The sequence below is a fragment of the Spea bombifrons genome, chromosome 11 (assembly GCF_027358695.1).
Source record: "Spea bombifrons isolate aSpeBom1 chromosome 11, aSpeBom1.2.pri, whole genome shotgun sequence".
NCBI classification, from domain to species: domain Eukaryota; kingdom Metazoa; phylum Chordata; class Amphibia; order Anura; family Pelobatidae; genus Spea; species Spea bombifrons.
Window position 1 is genome coordinate 15,605,507 of NC_071097.1, and position 19,753 is coordinate 15,625,259.

The following is a 19,753-nucleotide window of genomic DNA, read 5'->3' on the forward strand; positions in this document are numbered from 1 at the left end:
TAGTGAAGCAAGAGAGTTAAGACAGGTCTGGTTTTGTAATGTTTTTTGGGCAGCTGCATATTAGCCATTTGTATGAGTTCCATTTCTATTGTTTGGCACTAATTTACGCGACCAGGACTGTCCCAACTGGCGGCCTGCCATGTGCTTGTTTGCGACCCGCAGCAACTAGCGGGATAAGCAGCAGGGGCGGACCAGTCCAAAACTCTTCAAACAGGGCTGGTCTTAGCTGGACTGGTCCACTTGCGGAGGCGGGAGTACAGTGCGGTCACATCACGCGCTGTTACATGACCTCACGGTTTAACGCGATGGTGCGAGGCTGTTTTAATGCGTCTATATGTGTATTTTTGCTAGTAGTCATGGCTTATTAGACAAACTCCAGACCTCCATGCCAACAAAGCTGGAGACAGCACTGTACTTGCCAAACACCATGACTCCTCATCAGGCTGCCTTGTGCTAAATAGAGTGCCTCAGTCTTAATTGCCCAGCGAGACACACTGACTAAAGTAGGAAAGCATTGAATCGTACAAGCGGCACTTTATCAGCTCAGTGTGGTGTTCAAGCAGCAGAAGCCATCCAAATTATCCTACGACTGACGACTGCCCCCAGGTCCGCAGATAAAGAAGGTTTCTTGACTCAAAGTGAAATAAACTCAAGCTTTTGTCAACGCTAACATTCCTTGCTGTACACAGCCCTGTACTTTATTCTCAGACACTTCCATCACGGTACCTGCCTTTTAAACTCTGGGCATTTGTTCAGGACATGTTTAATTTTTACATGCCGCTGACCCCCCCCATCTATAGTGCAGCCCTGCAGTGCGTGGGATCCATGGTGCTGCAGAATATAACAACGGTATATAAACATACCTGAGTTTTCCAAATGACTTGACCCTCAACCTGTAATATTAACCCTTTAATTGTCAATCCTGAAGATTATACATATCTCTAATACAGGTCATCCTGAAAACCTTGACTCATCATTAAAGATATACTTAATTGAGTCACCTGCAATCAAGCAGGAATATCAACCATAGCAAACGAGGGTTTTATATATTATCACAGCAGTATAGCATAGGAAGCAGTCTGTTTCACCCTCAGTGAGCTTTTGGCTACAGGAAGACCTTAACTGCCATACTTAAATTATCAAGATTTATTCGAAAGCTGTTAAACCTACAACTCCCCTACGGCACATAAACTCAGCAGCTTACTGAACTGCTCAGCACAATGTCATACTTATTACAACGCACACCTATGCAACATTAACTCATTATCCATGACTGCATCTGCTACGCTTACTCCAACGTACAGTATTCAGTCTCTGATGTCCAACATGTGAATTATGCTGTTTTATACCCCGAAGCTTTACATATCTCACACACATTAATGTGCCAGACAACAAGATATTCAGAAGGAAAGCAGTAAAAATGGCTACCTGGCTAACGTCTAACCTATGTGGCTGCCCTATGCTGCAGGAACCGATTACTATATTAGGCCAAATAACCTAAATACACCCAAAAAGGCTTCATAAATCGTTACACGAACACAATGCCACGGGTGATCTTTTTGTTTTAGGACGAGGGGACCTAATAATACAATAATTGATACAATACTACAACGTTGATATACACCCTGTTTCAAAACAGACACTATATCAGGTATACAGAGGGTTTGAGGTGCAGGCACCCAATTCCACCACAGAAAGACCAGGGTGGGGTCTGTCGCACAATGTCGCGTCATATCGCGCACCCTAAGACTCACCTGGGTTTTCGTAGGCGTATAAGAATCCCCAAGCCCCTCCCAGTCACTACAATCGGGGGTCCTATCGCGATAAACTTAAACCTGGTTTCGCGATGTCCGCCTCCCGCAGCTCGCGTCTCCTTTGGGTTTCACCCAACCCCTCTCCTAAGGCCTACTCCTGTCTGATTGGGAGGAATGTCGCATGACGTCACCGAAAGCACGCAGCTTCAAAGCTACGATTGGATTAAACATTAGGCCTGCCTAATATTCAGCGGCTCGCCTTTAAGGTTTATGGCAGCTTCCGGGTTGCATGAGCCTTGTAATTGGTTAGTCACACTCAGAAATGTAATTGGTGAGCCGTATCAAAGACGCACAGTGACTTCAACAGAGAAAAACGCACTAGAGACATAATGCAGCTGTTTCGTTATCCTAACAATTATTGGATTTTTGCCAAGCCTGTGGACCTGTAATTCTATTTTTTGTGTTTTGTAATGTACATGCTGGCGTATTCTGTGCATTTTTTAATTCAGTTTTAGAATTGTCGCATTTGGGCAACAAATATGGGCACTTCTGATAATTATAATAATCACTACACTCTATGGACAAAAGTATTAGGAGAACTGGCCATTACACCAACAGGGACTTTTATGACATTGCATTCTAAATACATAGACATTATATGCCGAAAGGACATACCAAGGGACATACTAAGACATTTCTGGCAGTGCTATGCTTCCAACTTTGTGGGAACAGTTTGGGGAAGGCCCTTTTCTATCCCAGCATGACTGTGCCCCAGTGCCAAAAGCAAGGTCCATAAAGACGTGGTTGGATGCGTTTGGTGGGGAAGAACTTGACTGGCCCGCACATAGCTCTACTGGATGAACTGCCAACAGTCTCGAATTTACTGGGACAGCCCTGTTTTTTTTTGTCCTGTTCCATGAAATTAGGTCTGCGTTACATTGTGCACAGGCATTGTGCACAGGCAGCATTTAACTGTGTATGTCTATTACCCGGTATCTGTACTGGGTAGCTTAAAGCTCAAAGCTGCAGGGTCTTGTAGAGTGTGTGGCCCCACTCCCTTTGTCCTGGGATCCAGGAAGGAAATGTTAGTGTGTATGGTGTAATGGTCAGGTGTCCCAATACTTTTGTACATATAGTGTATTTGAACATTGTGCCATTTGTTTACATAACTTTTCTGTGATTGTATTAAGATACATTTAAAAATAAAACAAACTGTAATGTGTGGCTGGAAGTGGACTGCGTAGCTGAGAGGGGTGTCTGTGGTTGAGAGTAGTGTCCGTGTATTTGAGTGTGATCTGTGCTGCTGAGAGTATTGTGCATACCTCCCAACAACTGTTGTGGGGCGGTTGTGTACTGTCTTGGGTAGCAGCCACTTCTGCAGGCCCTGGGAAGCATGGGCTGTCTGGGAGATCCTCTAATGTCCAAGAGTAGTGTGTGTGTGATTTGGGTATCAGCAAGTGAGGCGGTGTATGTAATGTGGTGTGTGGTAGAGTGCTATCTTTGTGGCAGAGAGTTGTAGTGTAATCTTTGTGGCAGAGATGGGTGTCTGGCTGAATATGATCTGTGCAGCCGAGTGCAGAGTGTTATCCACGTGGCTGTAATTGACGTGTCATAGGATGTTACATGAGTGGTGTGTGGTAGAAGATGACCTGTGTGTCAGTGTGATTTGTGTGGCTTCAAGTCCTTTTTTTTTTCTTTTTTTTTTAATAACGAATGATCTGTGTGAAGGTTCTGGGGAAGCCTTGCTCTTTCACAGCGTAGCTGGTGCTCTTGGCTGGCTTCTCACCAAGCTAGGTGGGACAGAAGATCTGTCTCTATTAGAGGTACTCTGTACACGTGACAGGCTTCCTAAACTAGGAAGTATCCCACAAAGTCAGGATGGGTGGCAACCATCATGGAAATGCATGGCTTAAAATAGTATCACGTTACAGACAGGAACATCATTTCTCCATTCATCTATTAAGAGGCACTTCTTGTGAGAACAAGATATGCCAGAAACGTTGTATCATAGACATGTTAGATACTATGCAGTAGTAGTGCTGAGAAACAGACAGCAGTCCCTGAGTCCCTGAGTTAAACAGCCATATTTACAAATATCGTCACCGAATTGGTTGTGAGGAAGGAGGAGAGCCATCTAACCCTTACGAAAAAATTACTGCAGTTTTTCTGAAGTAATACTGCAGTTTTTTGGACATGAAAAACTGCAATATTGCACTTTTACTGCAGTATTACTGCACATTTACTGCAGTTTTACTGCATTTGTACTTCACTGTACTGCATTTTTACTGCAGTTATTTTTGTACGGAAGTACAAATGCAATAAAGCTGCAGTACATTGAAGTACAACTGTAGGTTGGCAATATAAAAAAAAAGTAAAAGTGCAGTACAGTGAAGTACAAATGCGTTAAAACTGCAGTAAATGTGCAGTAATACTGCAGTAAAAGTGCAGTATTGCAGTTTTTCATGTCCAAAAAACTGCAGTATTACTTCAGAAACACTGCAGTAATTTTTTTGTAAGGGAATAACTATCTTGTAACCATGTACCTTAATTCTGTGTACCAGGTCTCCAATTTCATGGAAAACATCGATAGTTTTTTTTCACCCATTCCAGGAATACAACAACGTATGTAGGTCTTCGATTAATTTGCATTAAGGATTTCAGAATATGAATAATTAGGAATTATGACTTCTATAAAGTGTGATGGTGTAGAACCCATATAACTGATTCCCACAAAGGTTTTAACAGATCACCATATATATAGGTAGTTGTGTATATATATGCATGCAAAAGGGGAAAAATAAACATATATGCTATATATACAAATGATTTGCACTTTTTCTCCTTCCCTTTCTCTTCCATCTGTACCTTTTTTTTCTCCTCAACTCTTTCTCCCTCTCTGTCTGATCTTCTACCTCTGTTTTCCCTGTTGCTTTCCCTCCTCCTTTTCTCCCTCTTTTCTCTGTCCCATCTCTTTCTTCTCCCCCCCTTTTCATCTTTTTTCTCTAAATGTACTGAGGACCCAGAGTCCTCCATAGCCTTTACAATCTCACATGCCCCAAATTAGCTTGTGCAACTTACTTAAAATCCCAGACTGCAGAGGTTGTTGGTCAGAATGACATGTGACCTGCTGGGAGAGCAGCACAGCAGGCTGGCGAAACCTATGTTTGTTTTGCTGGCTTTTGTTAGATTGCTTCTCTGGAGTTAGAAAGGGACATTATTGTTTAGTAAGTGCTCAAAGTGAGCTAGGCTTTTGTAGATTTTTTTTTCTGTATTGCTTCTGTATCAAGGAAGTGATTGTTTGGAACCTCTGCCATATTCAAATAAAGCCACACCTTTTATTATAAGAGACTCTTGTCTTGTACATAATACATTATAATAACTCTGATTCCTCGCACTCGCAAGTTGGCTAGAAATGCAAGTTTGCAACAACAAACATGCACAAAAGTCCACTAAAAATCCTCAAAAATATTACAGCTGGCATACAGTCGCATGCAGGAGATGAAAATGTATGCAAGTTTAAAGAAGCAGGCAACCTGCGAATTACAGCGAGTTGAGAAAATTAAAAAATGTAAAAACATTACATATGCTGCCACTCTGCCCCCCCCCGAGATGTGCTCCCCCCGAGATGTGCACAACTTCCGGTGCCGGGCACTCAGCGGAAGTTGTATACGCGTATTGCGTAGATGGCCCCCGCCGACCCCGCAAGACACCCGGGAGTCTGCTCTGGTAAGTCTAGGGGGAGGGGGCACATCTTGGGGGCAGAGTTAAAACGCATTGTGCAGACGTTCACCGGCTGCGGTGATGCGAGCGTAAACAACCTCCGCTGCTGGCACGTCTGCACTATGTGCTTTAACAATCTCCCTTGCCGGGACTCCCCCCGTGGAAAGTGCTGGCAGGGGAGGCTGTCTGAGCGTAGACAGAGAGTAGGAGGCAGGTCCCCTGCAGCGTTGCAGGGGATCTGTATCCTAACCCTGCTGCCTGCCCGGCGCCCGGAACTGCATGTCCGGGCGTTGAGCGATACGAATTGCTCATTCCTGCACTAAACCCCAAATATAGGCCGCACCCCCACTTTAAGTGCGGCGTATATTCGGGCAAATACGGTATTTATTTATTTATTTCTGGCATTGCAGTGGTTAACTATAACTATTGCAGTGGTTTTTCTTTTGCTGTAGGTAACAACCTTGTTATGTTTACTTTGGAACTTGCATTAGCTAAAACTTAATATGCATCACCTGTTAGAATGAGTGGGCTCTAAATGCTTTACACATGTACCCACTTTGAACCTTAGCCACATTTTCTGGGAATGCTGCCAATAATGCTAATCATAGCTTGTGTAGAATAAAGTCAGTCAGGCCGGCATGTTGGATGGCCAGTCTGTGCCTGCTTGCATCTCTTCTAAAACTTTATCTCTTCTTCCCATCTGCATCTCCAGGATTTTACCTTTGCTGTTTCTATTCATTGGGATTTCTTACTTCTTTCTGCCAGACTCTCACCAACTTTTGTAAACGTTATTTTTCTTTATATTTTTAACGTGTTAAACAACAAAAAAGAAAAAACAAAGGGGGTATTTCTAAAAAACATATGCAAATAGGGTAATAGTCTTAGTAACTTCTTTATGTTAAGGACATGAGATGCAAAGAGCATACCGCTAGTTAAATACTTAATCTGGATTCTGTGTCACTCCAGACTGTCAAGACAGAGAAGGAGAACCCACATCTTATGGTTATTGTGAACCAAATATAATAGTATAATAGCAGCATAAAATACAGAAAATAATATTAATACATGCAATCTGGAAATCATCTGTTCCTCCTATAGTTGAGATCTCTAGGTAACATAACCTTTTGCTTCTATCTCAGTCTCTCTAACATCTAATGATATTATAAGCTTAAAAGAGCAGGGCCCACTTCTCTTTCTGTACAGTATGTTGCGTACAGCTTCTCCCAAATCCTAAAGATAAATTCTTTTATGTTATTTTTAAAATTAACATGTTGAATAATCCTTAATAAAGTGCTTACAAAGTACTTTAGTATGCATTCTTTATTGGTGAGGCTGCATGAGGCACTAGGGTTTCCATTTAGGTCAATCAGATGACTCAAGAAATGTCTCCATATGCTTTCTAACACTAGAACCAACAGAGGTTATACTCCATATATTAAATTTTACATAGAATTAATCTTGGTTTATTTACATTGGTAACATGTTACTTCAGAAAAGAATATAATTGCAGGAACATTATGTTATTTTTGTAAGGCTAGGTTAGGAATAACATAAATTGTTTCTTGTTTGCCTTCTTTTGGATCAATAAATATAGATGCACATACATGAAGCTGTCTGATGGACTTATGTAACAAGTCTAAAGAAATGAGGACACCTATACCTTGGAAAGTCTTGCTCTGGGGCTCTCCCCTCAGCCTCCAGCTGTCATATCTACCTGTAGATACCTATTTCCTAGCGCAGCTTCTGTGGATACCACTGGATAGCCCGGATTTGATTCTGTAAAAGGGTCATGACAGAACGAGGAGTGAAGTATTAAAAATGCAGAAAGGTCCTAGGAACCATTCACCAAGCCTCAGGTGCAGATTCAGAAGGTTCCTTGGCAGGGTGACATGATATTGATATTCTTAAAGTGATTGGCAACCACAACTCCCCTCATTTGCCAGTTCATATCCATGGTAGCAGAGCAATGGTGGGTCCTCAGAAAGGGGGTTGCATAAAAGTGTACTTGGGGATCCACAGTTTTCATGAATGGGAGGATTAGAACCCCAAATTGCACCATCTGCAGAAGAAAGATGTTCTATAAATATCTTAGAGAACAGAAGAGTTGTGTACTTCCTATTCCTAATGCAGGTTTAAAAATGGTAGCCAAACATTTGTCTATAATAAAATGGAAATGAGTTACCGTTAAGATGGTGAATACCAATGACAAACAAACCTCACATTCCTTACTTGTGAACCATGTCTACTACTAGATCCACTCTTAAAGAAAAAAAAATAAAACAGCAAAGGGCTAGACAGTAGTGGTTTGCAGACAAGGAAAATATATGTTCTGACTAGGTGGGATTCCTGTCTGATCCTCCTATTCCCTCTCTCATTTTCTGCTTTTTCTCATCAGTTTTGCAGTTTATATTTATATATGGTGCTGTGAGAGATCTTGTACCTCCAGTATTTTGATAATTCACTTAATGTCAAGCTTTAAATATATTAATTATACATGGCTGGATAGGAAAGCATATTTAGAAGAAAGGATTCCCAGTACTATTTACTTAAAACTAAGACAGTAAATACGCGGATGAAATATTTCTTATAATATTATAAATGATACCCATAAAACCTTGTTGAAACTGGGAACAGGGATCTTCAGTTAGGGTAGGAGTGCCCACATTCCTGAAGAGTGGGCGAAGGGCCCACCTTACATGAGTGTATGAGCATAGGCTTACTTTGTGGAATAGAGTAAAAAAGGCCAAACAGAACACTACAGCAATTGACCCACTACACCGTCCTCATTTTGCATTGAAGATTCTGTAACTTTATTCCAGTAGTAACTGGCACTTTATTGAAATTTTAAACAATGCGGTTGGGTGAAGAGGTAAATTCAGTGATGTATTTACCTTGGGCACTGCCCTAGGCCTGACCCACCACATCACCTTCAGCTGCTGCCTCCCACAGCCACATCATCAATGTCTTTTACTGCATACTATGGAGGCTGGAAGAGTTTTCCATAGTGTGCATTGGCCAGGATAAGTCATTACATAGATTAACTAACATGTTTTGGTAAAGGTCCACCAAAAAAGCATTAGGATACGATGTACTGTCTCAGGGCAGACACATAAGGCACATAATACAAAGTTTGCTATTACCTATTCTTAAAGAAAGGGAACTAGTCCTATAAACAGATTACCTTGACATTGCTTGTCCTTGACATGTAGACTAAGAGGTGCTGGGTTGCGGCACAGTGACCTATGGAGAAAATATTTTCAAATATTTCAAATGACCCTTGGTTTCATAATACCCAAATAATTCATAAAATACCACTTTGCATTTCACTTGATCTGCTTTCAGTTGATCATCAGCTTCTGTAAACAACCTCCAGACATCATTATGGGTCCATACAAGTAGATATTCATGAGGGAAATTTTACCTACTGTAATTCCTTGGGGAATTACGTGCGCTTGAATATAGTTGAGGGAAAATTCATAAATATATGTCGTTTATATATACATCAATAGTATAGTTGAGGGAAAATTAGTTGAGGGAAAATTCATAAATATATGTCGTTTATATATACATCAAACTTTAATGCACTTTAACCAAAAGTACAATGGACGTTTGAAACGTTTCCGCACTTTTATATTTTCGTTGGAAACGGTAAAGGCGGGAGGAGTAGTAATTGGTCGTGTCGTAGCGTGTCATGTGACAAGTTCTGTCTGGCAAGCCGACTGCCCCTGCGGTTTAGTATAAACGCTTTCACCCTGGGGTGAGCTTGACAAAGGCCCTGTTTGGCCGAAACTTTGCTTTTTTTTGCTTTCTCTAAATAAAATATCCTAAAGATTGGAAGCTGTTTGGAGCGCTGGGATTCCTTTTCTATGTTCGTATGCCCTGATACATGACAGCCTTCAGTTTAGTAAAGTGTGTGCCAGGTGGGTGCCTAAGCAGTTGACAGAGGAGCACAAGCTCTTAGACGTTTGTTCCCGACACATGGCCCATTATCGTGAAGAAGGTGATGATTTTCAGCAGAAGATAGTCAATGGTGATTGTGTACATAGCAAAGTAGATAAACAAGTGAATTATGGGATATTGCCATATCAGTCACAGAGACAAGATATAGGGTCCTCTACGCCCTTAAGACCTCACATGTCCCTTCAAATAAAATCTCTTGTTCTATGAATGTGAGGGCCAGAAAAAGGCGTCACAATCTTCTGGAGAATGTGTTTGGGGCATACATTTTAATATTTCAGTGATTCATAACCAAAACCTCTCAGACTATACACTGCCATGTAATATTTAGGACAAAATAAAAACAATTAAGTTATTTTAGGACAATCTCACTATACTTGCCATTCACCACCTTCTGATTCTCGGAAACCTTTCGCAAATGGGTTACTGGCAATCTTTAGTTGTGTTATCTGTTGACAAAAAAATAAGCATGCAGTAGAAAAATGGTACCAAGATACAAGTGTGACAAATACAAATGTACATACCTGGCATTGTGGAGATGCATCCTTAACGTATTTGATACAGAAAGGATAAGGATAAATATTTTGCCCGTCTAACTAGATATGTAAGCAAATTGCAGATTCTGCTAAAAAAATCTCTGTCATATACACAAGGTTGGTTTCTAATAAATTTGTATCACTTAATGATTTAATCACTAAATACCATTGCATAGGTTTCTTTAGAGTACATTACTGTAAATGTAGTTTTTTAACCACAGCATAAATGGTCACCCACATGCCACGATCTATCCCTTTGTAGAAGCTTTGTAAATGAGCGTCTAATCATTTCTGTACACATTTGTAGTTAATTCCAAGGATTTTCAAAGTTGGCTCGCAAGTTATAATAATGGCAAGTTGCAATGAAATACAGTGCTGTGAAAAAGTATGTGCCCCTTCCCGATTTCTTGTATTTTTGCTTATTTTTAACATTTAAATAAGTTCAATTCATTTTAATAAAACCCAGGGATAACACCTGTGCTCAAGGCTTCAATGATTAATAAAAAATATAATATAAATGTCACCAATTTTGTACTTGTATTCTAGTAAACAAGTTTCAATAATGAATCAATCTTCAATCTTGAAATCAGTGTAGTTTATCAACAGATCCAAAGTAATTAGATTTTATCTGGTGCCAAGAAACTTCTTTGCCTGTATGCAATGTTTCCAGCAATAGATTGATTTGATTGAAGAACCCACAGTTAGCACCTGTACCTTAAAGGAGTCAGCACCCTGAAGTATATTTTAATGCTGGAGATACCCACTTATATATGAGTAGGCATTTTATATAGGTTTCCTAGTGATAATTTTAATAATCAGAATTACACGAGGACTATGTGTTCTGTTCTCTAAATTTCTTCTTTTCAACTATTTTTAAAAGACAATGTGAGTAAACACAGACTGCAACTTTCTAAATGATCATTTCATGTGTTGAAGCTAAAGAGTTAATCAAAACCTTTATCGTGCAAGGATTTGGCCCCTAAACCTAATGACGGGCTGTGCCCCCCTTGGCAGAAACAACTGCAATCAAATGTTTGTGATAACTGACAATGACTGTTTCAGGCTGAATTGTTATAATTCAGCCACATTGGAGGGTTTTGGGCATCAACTGCTCTTTTAAGGTCATTCCACAGCATCGATTCAAGTCAGGACTTTGACTAGCCCACTCCAAAACATTCATTTTGTTTCTTTTGAGCCTTTCAGAGGTAGACTTGCCTGTGTGCTTTGGATCATTATCCTGCTGCATAACCCAATTGCTCTTAAACTTTAGGTGACCAACTGATGACTAGACATCCTTCTTCGGGATTTTCTGGTAGAGAGCAGTATTCATGGTTCCATCAATTATGGAAAGTCGACAAGGTCCTGAAACAGCAAAGCAGCCCCAGACCATCACACTACCAGCATCGTGTTGGTATATTGTTCTTATTGTGGAATGCTGTGCTAGAAACATTCCAATTTTGACTCCTCAGAATTTTATCCTAAAAGTCTTGGGGGTCATCAATGTTTATTTTTGGCAAGCCTTTGTGTTCTTTTTGGTCAGAAGTGGTTTACGTCTTGCAACTCTACCCAGTATTAAATTTTTGCACAGTTTCCTTCTTACTGTGGAATCGTGAACACTGACCTTCACTGAGGCAAGTGAGGACCTGCAGTTCTTTGCATGCACTATTGGAGACATTTTGGTAGGCCGGTCACTCCTGGGAAGGTCCACCACTATTCCAAGATTTCTTCATTTGTAGATAATGACTCTCACCTTAGAAATGGCTTTGTAATCCTTACCAGACTAATAGATGTCAATGAATTTTTTTCTTATCTGTTCTTGAATTTCTTTAGATTTTGCTGTTTTTTTAATAACCTTTTGGTCTACTTCACTTTGCTAGACAGGTTCTATTTAATTGATGTTTAGATTTAACAGGGCTGGCAGTAAAATTGCCTGGGTGTATCTAGTGAAATTGAACCCAATGATCAATTACATTTGGTTAATTGGCAGTGACTTTTTCACATAGAGCCAGTTTGGGTTGGATAACCTTTTTCCTTCCATGCATGAAATCACCATTTACAAGCTGTATTTTATGTTTACTCACATTGTCTTTGTTTTATATTATAAAGAAGTTTTATGATCTGAAACATAGTGTCATAGTGTGACAAATATGCAAAAACAAGAGGAAGGGGGCAAATACTTTTTTACAGCAAGACTTTCCTGGGTAGCTGTCTCTTCATATTGCATATTTAAGATGGTGAGATAATGTCTCCCCAGCATGCACCTTCAATTCATCGTTAATGTATATGATTATGCCTACATGTGCCCTTCGTCATCATCATCATCATCATTTCTATTGCACTGGTAATAGCCCATTGAGTGAATCCCAATTATGCTCCTTACCCTTTGATTTTGGTAGGCTGTCACAGCTGTAAACTGGGTCTCAGGGAACACAAAAGACACAAAGTTCTGATCGGCACGAGATTCTCCACCCCTGTTTCGATCAGAGAGCAAGATGTGAAGCCGTGGCTGGTAGCGGTGCATGGAGTTCAGTATTATCTAATAAAAAATACACATACGGAGAAGATAAAAAACTGCAGTGAGTTCTATAACTAAACAGAGTGACATGAGTTTATAAGAGAGACATTTGTGCTAAATGAGTCATGCAAAACGGCTTGTGTCTGTGTTGTATACTCCATGACCATTGAGGATGCCCTTAGAAAGAAAAGAGAAAGTAAAGATAGAAGGTGGTTGTCCAGTAGATCATATCTTCAGATAGCTGATCCACCCTATATGTATGCAATATGACCATTACCGACAATCTGTATCTTACACATTGTATGTTACATTGGTCAGACTTTAGCGTTAATCATGATCTTAATGTAAGGGTCCGGTTTATCCATTTTGTTTATTGTTCTTGGTGTGTTATAAATTACTGACAAAACATACAAAATGGGAAGCGCATCCTAAAAAGCATACAAGTTAAATCCATGGGATGTCGCTGAAATGACCAACGTGCCAAACAATATATGCTCATATAGCGTAACAGAATTCCACAATATTAATGCCTCAGATAGGTGCATTTAAATAGTAATTGTTGGGTGTGTGCTGATTCCATGCTTTGTTGTATAAATTGATGACAACCCATAATGAGTTTTTATTATTATTGCAAAAGTTACCTTAAATCTAACTACAATAACTTGGAAGAGTTAAATTTTTGTATTTTTTAAACGTCTTATCACCTTTCATATCACTCTTGGTAATCTCAAAATATACCTTTGGTTACGTGTATTTGAAGGATCCACCTTACTTACATGTCCTCTCATGTCTTGGGCATTGTTGGTGATCTTCAGTCTGTCAAAGGAAACAGTCTGCCTCATCCAATGGGCTCCCTTTGCAGGAGAGTCTGGGTGGAAGTGAAGACGTCCAGGTGGTGCCGGGTCTGCTGGTCCCGACACCAACCATGAAGAGGTGTGAAAGGCATACCTAAGAAAGAACACAAGACGTTCAGACTAGGATTCATGTTTTCAAAATACAAACTACGCAATACATTCAGTTTGTGAAAAGTATTTTTCACTGCTTGGTGTTGGGCTGTTCCAATATTAAGTACTTGATTATGCAAGATGTTACTATTGTTTATTTTGTGTTATTATTTGAACTGTCCACATTTTGAATGAACACATTGCCCTCAAAGATTCCATGAAATTAACCCTTATTTGGTCCCTGACCTCTTCTTATGTACAGGTTAGCTTTATGCTTATCACATGAAAGTTAAAAGTCCCTCACATATTTGACTCTAGTACCTCTGATGTAAGGCTGGTCCACTAAGCTATTCTTAGTGAAGTAAAACTCCCTTATATTACACGTAAGCCTCCGACCCTCTACGTTTATACTAGAATTTATCCTCCTAGGAAAAAAATCACTTCCACCTATTACCAAAACTGCCTATTTGAAGGCTCGTATAGCCTCAAAGTTTGAGATAAACACGAGTGAGTCAGCTTTAGACTTTGGACCCCTTAGAACCTGCTTATTTATTTTTGGTGCATTTTTAGACGTTTACAGGTTAATTAAATCCTGGATTACTAGTGCTCTATTTTAGGTGTTTGTGGGCTCAATAAAGTCCCTTCATACCTGTATCTCTTGTCGCCTACTGGAAGGAAGTCAAGAAGGAGAGAATAATCTGCTGTTGGATCCATCCCCCAAATACGGATTTGGAAAAGAGGGAACATTCGCCTTGACATTTGGTTGTATGACAATTAGAATATAGCCAAAAGGGAAAAAAAACAAGCAAAACACATTAAATGGTACTCTCTCACAGCAATCACTTAATTATACACCAAATGTATCTGCTTTATCATTCTCAGTACAGATTACATTTTAGGAAGTCTCTCTCTGTTCTTACCTCCCTGCCTTTGTAACAATCATCTCTGTTCCTAGACAGTTAAAGGTCTCCCATAGTCCGGCTGTCTCCAGGCTAACGGTCACACCACGCAGAGCTGTATTCTTGCCAGAGACATCATCCTGAGGGGGACGAGGAGCATCTAAGAGTGAAGGTGACCAGGAAGCGGCATTAGGAGACACGAAACACCTAGAATCACCTAGACACAAGGCTGTAAAGAGAGAGTAACCAAAAGACGTAAAGCTGACACAACAAAGAAATAGAAAAACTAAAAGAAACAAAAAAATGAAAACAAACAATAAGATTACAATAAGTTACATTTTAGTTACGGGGTACAGAAGAGTAAAAAGAGAAACACCTGTAGAGCTTATGGACAGCGCACATATTGACAGCAACAGCTGCTAAGGTTATTACAATTTTGTCAAAATTATAAATAAATGGCAAGATACAGAATAAAACTGAACTTTAAATACCAGTACTTGATATGCAGAGCACTTTCCAGTCCTAGTTTATAAGAACTACTATATGGAACTTGAAAAGAGTTCTGTAGTGAAATATAATGTAATGGGTTATTTATATGATTTTGAATGTGATGGCAGGCAAGCTAAAGAAGAGCTTTGTAGGCACATCTATTCAAGTTCGAATAAGACTTTTTAAGAAAAAAGTATACCAAAATGTACCAAAAGTCTATCAAATTGGACAGGTAAAAACATTTCAGCCAAAGAGTATTTTCCCATGAAAATCAATTGTTATCAGCAAGTCACATTGGAATAACCAAAAAAATGTAATAATTTAAATGTAATAATTTTGACAGATAACCTAGCGTCTCCATTTTTGTAACGTCAGGGACAATAAGTAATACAGCATGGCATTGAAATAAATATTTTATTATAGAATAAAGCTGGAATATTATTACTGTTATAATAAACATAATATAATTTTCTTTAATGTCTCCAGTGAACCTTAAGCTAATTGTACCTTGAATAAAGTAAGTAATTTATATTAATTAAATGAAATATCAGAGATATATCTCAATGTGGCGCCGCAAAGTGGGACTTCAAGCTAAGCATGATTATATAGCATAAAAAAAGTAGCTAAATTAGGTTTGGAGGCATAAAAATAGTACTTTTTTATTTTTCTATAAATAGCTGTTGATTTCTTTACTCCTACATTGTCTTATACATATATAAATTGTTGCAATGCACAATTTTACTATTATTATATGCCATTCTGGCACACCTTGAATACTTATATCTTTTTTCATTTATGCAAAAGAAGTAAGGCACCACAGCAGGCTTGCATAGGGAAATCGAATGTGTGCTAACACTACTTACATGGTGGTTTCTATTTGCTTTTCCCTTCTTTCCCTTACATATGAAATCAAAGCTTCGTACGAAATGGGAAAACAGAGATAGCTACTACAGATGCATATTTCATAACATTTTGGGTGCATTTTAAGGCATCTTACCTGTTGAACTAGCATGGTGCATTACTGGCTTCACAGACATCCTGTCAGTATGATTCCAAAGCACAGAACCCCAGTCTTGATCTCAGGCGCTAACTTTTTGGGGGACCCTGATCTTCTGTTTCTTTGAGCGCACTATACTGTGCTGTCTCTCCCCTTCTCGCAGGCTCTCTGTCCCCTCTTGCTCCTTCTCGCTATGACTTTTAGCTGCCAGGGTCCCAGAGGAGTGAGAGCTAAAAGGTTGGTTTTTTTTCTGAATATCAAAAATATTTGTGAAATGATGCTTTGTACCCCTTATTGATTACTCATAATGAAAATTCTTCCCTAATGGCCAAACAACACTCAACACCTGCACATTTCAGACAAAAGTATAAAGACAGGAGTGTTAGCCCTGTCCCCTGATGCACACAGTTAAGGACAAGCTGCAGTGACTCTGGCAGGTGCCCTAAGATTTTGCCCCCCAGCGGTGTCTCATCTATCTTATAGGTGTCACTTCCAGTCACACTTTATAATAAGTCCTAATAATCTCCTTGACAGGTCTTGATTAATGAGACCAGCAGCCCTTATGCGATGCATGGACAGGGCATGGACAGTTTTCTTTCCTGCATGGCGCAAGGTCTGCATAATTAAGCATATTAATGAAAACTAAAGGTAATTGGATGTTACAATGTATAAAATCTTTCAAAGCAAAATGAAGGGCCAAATAAAAAAATGTTACCGAAAAAAGGTGTGGCTGCATGGGTTTGATTTATGGAAAACAAAGTAGATACCATAGAATATAAGAGTTCAAACCACACACAACTAGTATAAAAGGGCTAGCGAAATGAGCACTTGATGTTTTTGGAAAGGAAATAGGCTAATAGACTCTTGTTTGTCATCAATTTTCATGCCTTCAGAAAAAAAAATAGTAATTATTGTGGTTTTGAAGTCAATAAAACTACAACCTTTAGTGTGCTCGGTCAATGTTCAAGGCTCAAACTCACCTTTCAAACGTTTGACAATTTATAATTTTTTGAGTAAAGACATGTAGATGTAGGTTTCCTACAGGAGACTCACTGGAGAAGGTCAGATAAAATCAACTCACTACAAATTGAAATAAAGTACGAATTTCATGATCCCAAGGGCAGATTTCTAATTATAGTTTGTAAACTTAATGAAGAATGGCATACTTTAGTAAATCTACCTAACATTTCTCCAGTACATCTGTTAAATAAGATTCTGGAACGTGTAGACCAGGTGAAGCTAGGCTATTGTATTACAGAAGGTGACTTCAATTGTGTATTAGATATTGATCTAGATAAAAAAACCAATAACAAGAGGATTAATGATAAAAAAATAATAAGGTCCTTAGCGATATTTGGCGAGTATATCATATGCTTGATAAAGATTTCATTAATTTCTCTAAACTGCATTTATCTTATTCATATATTGATTACATTTTATGTTCTAAAATTATAAGCAGGGTTAAAAACATAGAAATAAGGAACAATACTTGGTCTGACCACTATATTCTATTGGCGGAGTTTAAAAATAATATAATTACTAACATCAGAACCACTTGGAAATTAGATGATTCCCTACTTTATAATAAAGAAAATGTGAAATATTTATCAAAGTTAATACATTTAAAGAGAATAATCCTAAGGAAACATCCCCAGAAAATAACTGGTGTACATTTAAATTGGTTGAGAGAGGTTACTTAATAAAACTTAAGAGTAAAATCAAGAGAGATCAAGGGAGGGGCCTTTCGGGGCTTTATATTTCTTATAACCAACTTGTTTCAGAAAATAAAACTAATCCCTCTGTAGAAAATTATAATAAACTTTGAGAGATTCAATGCCAAATCAATGATATACTGATGGAAAGGACAGTATGTACAATAAGAAGTTAAACATGAAATGTTATTGTCAAAGTAATAGAGCAGATAAAATGATGGCAAACAGATTGAGAAAAATAAGAACTAAGGTGGATACATAGGGCAATCATGTCTCTCTACTCAAACCCATCAGCCAGAAAGGTGGCCCCAACATATGTTCTGACTGGTTCAGTTTAAAAAAAACGGAACTAGACAGGGCTGCCCTCTGTCTCCACTCCTTTGCATAATGTCCATCGAGCCATTAGCTATTTGCATCAGAAAAAAATGTAATATTCGAGGTTTCCCCACAAGACTTCATGGTTTAAAGATCAATCTTTATGCAGAGGATATTCTAATAACGATTACCAGACCACTGGAATCATTAATTTATCTTATGGAAGAAATAAAAGCATATGGCCGTGTTTCTAACTACAAAATGAATGTAAACAAAACTATACTATTAGACGTTAATATGGACAGTTGTCAAATTAACCAGATAAAAAAAGACTACGACTTTGCTTGGACATAACTAGTTTTTAATGTTTCGTATGGAAGGGTAAGAAACCTAGATTAAACTTTGCAGTTATGGCTGAAAATCGATAGAAGGCCTTCCCATTCTTAAAAACATATTAATAGCAAATATAATTATACATATTTAGAACGCAACTAGAGGAATCGTCCAAGGAAGGCTGGTATGAGACGGAGGCCTGTGATATTAACAATTTGACTGCTTTCATATGGAACTCTCCGACTACAGAAAATTGTGACCATAAGAAGCTCCAACTTAATATTGGGACAGATTCTTCCATTATGGGAAACTATTAAGAAAACTGTCAATTCCCATAAAGGGATTCTGGTCTCTTCTAAACTTCAGTAGACCTGGGAATATTCCACCGGCAATTGCTAAATGGGACCCCCCAAAATCTGAATATTAATTTAGGAAAAAAAGAAAAAGCCTGAATATAAGACTACCTTATAGGAAAAAATGTTTTACTAATAATTGTTAATTCATGTAAACTATTGTTTAATAAAAGCTATGATTGAGAAAAATATTTTTTTTTGGTTTTTATTTCCTTTTATTTTCCAAACTGCCCCCCAGTTATGCACATCTGCCCCAGAAATGCCTTATACACCCTATATGTCACTGTGCCCCATGATATGCCTTTTAACCCTCTATATGCCACTGTGCCCCATGATATGCCTTTTGACCCCCTATATGCCACTCTGCCTCCAGAAATGCCTTATACCCCTATATGCCACTCTGGAAGCGCCGCGGGGAACTCTCCTCTCTGACAGCCGGGGAAGGTCTGCGCGATGGACACAGACAACCCCCGCTGCTAGTGGCACCTCCTTCCGACTGCAGCGGAAGTTGCCTACGTGAATTGCGTAGACGTCTACACGCTGCCTCTACACACCAGGGAGTCAGAAGCACCGGCCACGGAGGTTACCAGACAGGAGGATCCAGGTCCCCTGCAGCGCTGCGGGGGATCTGGATCTTAGCCTCATAGCCAGACCTCTGATCTGAAAAAAAACTTAATAAAGTGCTCATGGGAGGATTTGGCAGAATCTCCCCAATGGGGGGGGGGCTCATGTATGTAAAGCAACATTTCAGCTATCAAATGCATTAACTCCTTCACAGGGCCTACAGGACCAGTAATGTACCTGGTGTGTCATTGCGCATGCAATATTTTCTACAGCAAATTACGTGCATATTTAACATCAGCAGTCAACACATGCTCCATAGTGGAAATGGGCAGATTGAGAAATCTCCCTTGTTAACAGGTCCATTAAGCAGTGGGACACTCAGGGGGGCTGATCGTCTGTTTGCCCCTTGGTTCTGTCCTTTACAAAAGAAATGATACATCATTGGTTAGAGGTAAGTATACCTTGTCCCCGGAAAAGTGTTTGGCGAACACATCTACTATATGGTGATTACCCGAGTGGGGGAAGGTACAAACGCATACTGGGGAACTTGCGGAATCCACCATGATTGATTTGATTTGGCGACACCATAAAAAGTTAAAGGGGCCATGCAGCTTTCATATGCATTAAAGTGCATTTTCCCTTTACTCTCACTTCAATGCTTTATG

The 19,753-nt window shown here is 39.2% G+C and overlaps 1 protein-coding gene across 1 annotated transcript; it reads right to left on the bottom strand.

Moving 5' to 3' along the window:
* Positions 1–7,205: 7,205 nt before the first annotated feature.
* Positions 7,206–15,851, bottom strand: TBX10 (T-box transcription factor 10). Its single transcript, XM_053449922.1, has 7 exons — positions 15,812–15,851; positions 14,347–14,554; positions 14,076–14,177; positions 13,259–13,430; positions 12,348–12,503; positions 9,809–9,880; positions 7,206–7,250 (listed from the first exon to the last, which is right to left on the bottom strand). The coding sequence occupies exons 1-7, from the start codon at positions 15,849–15,851 to the stop codon at positions 7,206–7,208; spliced, it is 795 nt and encodes a 264-aa protein (XP_053305897.1).
* Between the last annotated feature and the right edge of the window lie 3,902 nt (positions 15,852–19,753).

Bases quoted from the DNA above. Each gene is read 5' to 3' on its own strand.
- TBX10 (XM_053449922.1), bottom strand. From the start codon at position 15,851: ATGTCTGTGAAGCCAGTAATGCACCATGCTAGTTCAACAG. The intron at 13,431-14,075 runs GTATGAAGGGAC...GTTCTTTCTTAG, and splicing joins GTAGGCGACAAGAGATACAG to GTATGCCTTTCACACCTCTT. The intron at 12,504-13,258 runs GTAAGTAAGGTG...ATTTTTTATTAG, and splicing joins CCCAAGACATGAGAGGACAT to ATAATACTGAACTCCATGCA.